At 43.1% G+C, this 6,202-nt stretch overlaps 1 protein-coding gene across 9 annotated transcripts in view; it reads right to left on the bottom strand.

Moving 5' to 3' along the window:
• The window catches only part of GTPBP8 (GTP binding protein 8 (putative)), a 183,486-nt gene extending 181,743 nt beyond the window's left edge, over positions 1-1,743 (bottom strand). For 4 of the 9 annotated variants that reach the window (XR_005832184.1, XR_005832185.1, XM_040621241.1 and 1 more), the window contains exon 1: positions 209-1,743. Coding sequence is in view for 5 of the 9 variants with exons in the window: in XM_040621241.1 (XP_040477175.1) it covers positions 209-544 (336 nt within the window). In the remaining 4 variants the exon portion in view is untranslated. The remainder of the gene's footprint in view (positions 1-208) is intronic. The other 5 variants (XR_005832186.1, XR_005832187.1, XM_040621245.1 and 2 more) reach the window with 3 other exon arrangements.
• Positions 1,744-6,202: the final 4,459 nt, after the last annotated feature.

The following is a 6,202-nucleotide window of genomic DNA, read 5'->3' as shown; positions in this document are numbered from 1 at the left end:
TTAATCTTTTGAACTGGTTTGGGTTTTACAATCTTTTAATCTTGTACATTCATTACTCAAATAACTAAAACTATATATGCTTATTTCGTTAAAATAATTGTATGCGTCCCCACAAAGCTAGAAAATCTCTCTCGATCGGTGACAAGAATAGGTGAGGGCAAAATGCCCGCCCCAGTCTTCACCACCCGAGGGCAGCGGCGGCTCTCACCTCAGGGTGGGGGAGGTCCGGGGCGTGGTCGAGACGCACAGCGGAGCTGAGGTACTCGATACGGTTGCGGCCGGTGGTCGTGAAGACGCTCTCCGCCTTGGAGATATCCTCCAGGCTCGGGTCGAAGGTCTTCACATGGAGGTGCAACCTCGAGTCTGGTGTGAGCTGCCGCTGGAGTTCCTGTAGTGGGAAGGCGAGCTTCATCATTTGTCTCGTGGGCAGCCTGAGAACTTCCGCGAAGGTTTGGAACGTGCGGCAAGCTCGGTTCAAGCGCCCCAGTGCCGCCGGCAGCTCCAGTAGCTTGCCGGTGGCTAGCCGTAACGCCCGTGCAGTCATTTTCGTCTCCCAGAATCCCGCTCGGGGCCTCGCGCCGAGGTCTGGTCTGCGCCTGGGCACCCCGCTCCCGCTACGCCTGCTGGGAATTGTAGTCTCATCTGGCTTCACACGCTTCCATCTCAGGGCTTCCAATCCGCAGAGCCCGAGGCAGCGGTTTCCTCGCTTTGGGGAGGTGGGGGTGGGGACTCGGGGGCTGATGGTTGACTCACGCTCAGCCCCAGACTGACGGCGGTGCCTTTGACTTTGTATATCACTGTGGGAAGATTGTTTGACAGTTTGCAGAGGTGAAAAGACATACCTGGGCTGTGTGGCCCTTGAGTGTCAAACGAAGGAACAAACGTGTGAAGCTCTGGTGGGTTCCAGGCCTGTTTACTCCTCAGGGTACCTGGTAGTCTCACGGATCATTGAAGTTTGTTGGCGTATACATCATTCGACAAAGCTAATTCCGTTGTATTGCTGCAATGGATATAGAGTGCAAGAGGAACTCTCAAAATCCAGGAAAATAAGACCAAATCAGTATTAAAGGGGATTCAGTCTGGTGGATGGGATGTTGCAACACCATTCTCTGAGTTCTTGTGATATTCTGACTGATGGTTGGCAGCATGTTGGTTCCAGGTGGTCTGGCTGGGTGAAGTAGCACCCTTTCCAAAGGATCTAGCCTCCTGGCTAGGCAGGGTCAGGGCTTAGATTCGGAATAGGATTTAAATCCTAGTGGGGAAAAGGAATGTGGATTAGGAAACCAAGCAGCTGCTTAGTCATGCGGATTGCGCATACATATCAAGGACGTGAGGTAAGGCTTGAATTGATCCAATAGGATCGCTCCTTCCAGAGAACTGTGGAAACTCCACCCTGGGTCTAGTTCCACAGCACTGAGGTTAGGATGTATTTTGCTAAACTGTAGAAGCCTGGGGAGGCCAATAAATGAGGATTGTATTCATGTACTGTACCATTATGTACTCCCCTGTATAATACTGTAGTGTACCTTATCTAACAGAGTGATAAGGCACCCCTGCTAAATTCCATCATTTGTTAATTCATCAAATATGTAATGAGCACCGATTATATGCCAGGCACTATACTAGGTGCTGGAGGTATATCAGTGAGTAAATGCAACAGATAAGAGTTTCTGTCCTCATGTTATTGCCTTGAGACGATAATTAAGTAAAACACGGAATATGTTACATAATAAATGCTTAGGAAAAAGCCAAAGCTGAGTCACTAGGCTGTGTGTGTGTGTGTGTGTGTGTGTGTGTGTGTGTATGTGTGTAGAGCTCTAGGGGTGTTGCATTTTAGTGTGATCTTCACTGAATAGATGATATTTGAGTGCAAACTTGAAGGAGGTGAGAGAAGCATTCCAGATATATGTGCAAAGGCTCAGAGGCAGGAGTGTGTATGGCTTTTTGAAAAACAGCAAGGAGGCCAACGTGACCAGAGTGGAGTAAACGAGGATGGATTCTGGCAGTGATTCTAACTATTCCTATCAAATTAGTTTGGATATAAACATTTGAACTGAATGTGTGTTGTTTTTTTGCTGTTTGGCATCCCTTGCATGGAGAGGAACCATCTGCTCCCACCTATGTGGTTCTGTTGAGGCTATTGCCAATAGAACTCTACTGATCACAGGAGGTAGGGTTTGGTCATACATTGTATGTATTATGAGAATAATGAGTAGGTGAATAATGTGCAGGTGACCTCAACCAAGCCAGTCATTATGTTGAAGCTGGATGGACAGCTGGCTCTGCCATTAAGTCACAATGCTAGAATGCGAGTCTAGCACTCAGGATGGCCATTCTTCCCATCTACGTGGAGGACACCTACAGTGCTTTAAGAGGCAATGACGCTAACAGACAAAAACAATATTGGGAGGTAGGGGTCCAGGCAGTGTGATTCCTGATGAACTATGTTGAATATCATGTTTTCTATCCCTCAGCTCTTCGATCACACAACCCATCTTGCTTTGACTGGACCTGATTTGACATGGATTTGACTGCAATCGAGAGTCCTGATTAAGCATTGTAAGATGTTGTGTGGTTCCTCATGTAAATCCAGAGCCATCAGACTAGTGGGAGAGTTGGAGTGTCCTATGTAAATTTCAAATTTATTATAGAATCATGGTAAAGCTTTACATATTAAAGTACCAGTGGCTGCAGCTTAGGCAGGCCACAATGTTATCCTCCCTTAATGTAATGGCTGGACTTCAGAGAATTCAAGTTTCCCTTCCACTCAGGATACTTCCTCATCCACTGGGTATTTATGATGTTTGGTAAAGGTCAGTAATCTAGTTAGATTGTGAAAATTAGCAGAGTTCAAGATGTGTTTATGGTTCATCCTCCTGAGAAAAAGTACCTTCTGTTTGACAGCTTAGGTGGTAGTTCACCACAAAGTTAACAAGATTTTACCATTTAGTATGACTTGGGGAGTTATTACCTACTTTGCATTCATTTCTTAGCATCAGCTTTTATTGCTACCATCTCTCTGGCCTAAAAGCTATAGTTTTACTCTGTTATGTTCATCTAACGAGAACGGGAGGAGCACAGGCAGAACAGTGGCAGGATCTTAGGACAGGGTTATCTCACTTGTTCCATCAGTGATGTCTGTCTCTATGATTGGCCATTAGTTTCAGGGTGATCTCAATTTATGTTCAAATTCTATAGGTGTCTAGTTTAGGGAATCCAATTAAGACATTGAGAAGGCAAACACTGTAGGCTAAATAGAGAGAGTCAGCAAGCATAGCATACATGTAGTTCAACTCTCATCTTAGGCCAAAAATGGTTTGTATGTTCTGGCAGAGGCAAAGGCAGAGATTCTAGGGAAACTCACTTCTAGATACAGAGAAAGGTAATGGACTAGGTCTCAGTGTCCAATTTACACACAGCATTTCTCTACTCTCCCCTTGTATTAGCAATAGTAATTAACATGTATTAACTAAGTGCCTGCTATGCCTCGAACTGATCTGGGTGCCAGGAATAAAAATACAAGAAAAATGTGGTACGACCTAATTGGAACCTCCAACTCTTGTTTTAGGAAGAAAATATTGGGGGAAAGGAAGAAGGAAGAGGCATTTTATGAATGAGAGCAACATTAAATTGCTTAAGTAGTACTAACTACTATTATGTTTTTCTCAAGTTTTCTTGAGAAACTTGTAACTTAAATTGCTTAAGTAGTACTAACTACTATTATGTTTTTCTCAAGTTTTCTGCACAACAGCTAATTTCATTTAAAAAATATACATTAGGGGAACCTGGGTGGCTGAGTTGGTTAAGCATCCAACTCTTGGTTTCCACTCAGGTGGTGATCTCAGGATTGTGAGATGGAGCCCCAAGTTGGACTCCGTGCTCATTGCGGAGTCTGCTAAAGTTTCTTTCTCCCTCTCCCTCTGCTCCGCTCCCCCCACACTCTCTCTCACACTCGCGCTGTCTTTCAAATTAATTAATTAATTAAATTTTAAAAATATACATTAACTATCCCCTAACATGTTGACACAAGTTTATGGCTCACACATCCAACATGATGATGACTTGTTTCTCTGATTTTCTAACTGGATTATAAATTATTCTTAAGATTTATTATTTTGCCATCGTTCAAGAAACAGCAGAGATGTATTTCCTATGATCCTCTTCTTTGGGAACTCATCAAATAATTTAGTTTCACTTTATATTTCATTAATGTACCTTTAGAGACTATCTCTGACTTCAGAGAGGGTTTTTCCTTCACAGAAGTCTTTTGAGCTTTCTTTTAAGGTTGTGCCTGCTGTACTAACAGATTTCTTTAAAGAGATCTGGAGATTAAATATCAGACGGTGCTCATGTGTAGGAGGTGAGTTCTTAGAATGATTTGGGTTTGGAGGAAGGGTAGTGTAGAGCTTCACTTCCTTCAAGGTTGTTTTTCTCAATAGAAAAAAATTGTTTTATGTAGTCAGTTTTTCTCATTTGTAATTGTGTGTTTGATTTCTCTGCCATATTAGTGCTATTAAAATATTTTAGCACACTCTTCAACTTGTGTTTTTATATTATTCAGGTTTGTTTGTTTGCCAGAAAAAGACATGGATTTTGCTGTTCTCACTGATAACCTCATGAACATTTTAATTCTTATTGTCTGGTAGACAAGGTTATTTTAATGGGTAAATTTACCTTGTAGTATATCTCTAATCTATATCTTCATTGCTTTATTTTAAATGAATGGTGTGTTCTCTGGCACCCTGAGTAGATGAGATGACATTCCAGAGGCAGAGATGTTGAGATATATTCAGATTATTTGATTCACTTGCAGATAGATTTTGTCAGGAGTCCCCAAGACTACTCCCCAGATTTGGTGGATCCTTAGGAGGACTCACAGGACTCAGCATATGACTGTACTTTTGGCTATGATTTATCACAGTGAAAGTATACAAAGCAAAACTGGTAAAGGGAAAGCATTCAAGGTAGAGTCTGGAGGTAAATCAGCCACAAGCTTCTATGAGTCTTTTCCCAATGGGGTTGCACAGGATGTACCTGATTCTGCCAGTAATGTGTGAAATGTCTCCCAGGAACACCTGCTTGAGCCTAGACTCCAGCATTTGTATCATGGGCTGGTCAGGTAGGCCCATAGTGCCTGTGTAACTGACTATAGTGACTGAAATTCCAGACTCCCAGAAGGAAAGCAGGTGCTTAGCATAAACCTCATTGTATTGTTCGTACAAACAGTAGAGGTACACTGAGCCACCGTTATCATTTAGGGAACGTTTTCTAATGAAGTTCCCAGATACCAGCCAAGGGCCAATCTATAAACAAGCCTTTCTGGAGACTATAGTCCCAGGCCTGCTATGTTAACTTTTTTCTGTACATAGATTAAAAGGTAAAAAATTTAAAGATTTTATTTATTTGAGAGAGAGAGTGAATGTGAGTAGAGGGAGGAGCAGAGAGGGAGGGAGAGGGTGGGGGAAAGAATCCCAAGCAAACTCCACGCTGAGCACACAGCCTGACCCAGGGCTCAATACCACAACCCTGAGATCACCACGCGAGCTGAAACCAAGAGTTGGAGGCCCAACAGACTGAGCTACCCAAATGCCCCGTAAGATAAAACATTTAAAATAAGAAGTTTCTCATCTGCACTTATTATGAGATTGTTTAATTGTAGGGAAGTTATATTGCAAGTTCTACTCTAAATACAGATGACTTCTCTGGAGATTTTTGAGAAAAGTGGGATAAACCTGCTCTAGTCTTTTTAGTAGAACATGGCAAAACTAGAACTTTGTGGGAGGTAGCTACATCGGCTACCTGTAACGAAGTACGGGGCCTCTAGAAAGCAGTTTGCACTGAATGATAGTGGTTGAATTGGTATGAACGGCAGATCCTAGGTTGACTAGGTGTACCAGGGGGTATTTGGCTGCTGTTGAGTGCAGCTAGGTCCTTGACCACTCATTCCCTCCAACCTGCTTACTCACCGCTCTCATGGGCTGGATAATACATTACAGAAGAATTTTTTTACGACTACTTTTACAGAGGAGTGATGCCTAGGGTAGAGGTACCGGAAGTTATCCGATAGGCAAGATCTCATTGGTGAAAGGCACAGAAGTGGTTAAGTATAGAATGTAATGTTAGATTGTTTTCATGCTGATCCCAGAGTTCTGGGATCGAGCCCCACATCGGGCTCCTCTGCTGGGAGCCTGCTTCTTCCTCT

This window comes from Ursus maritimus, unplaced genomic scaffold, assembly GCF_017311325.1.
Source record: "Ursus maritimus isolate PB19 unplaced genomic scaffold, ASM1731132v1 scaffold_4, whole genome shotgun sequence".
NCBI classification, from domain to species: Eukaryota; Metazoa; Chordata; class Mammalia; order Carnivora; family Ursidae; genus Ursus; species Ursus maritimus.
The sequence above is the reverse complement of the archived record's forward strand: the minus strand, read 5'-3'. Positions and strand labels throughout refer to the sequence as shown.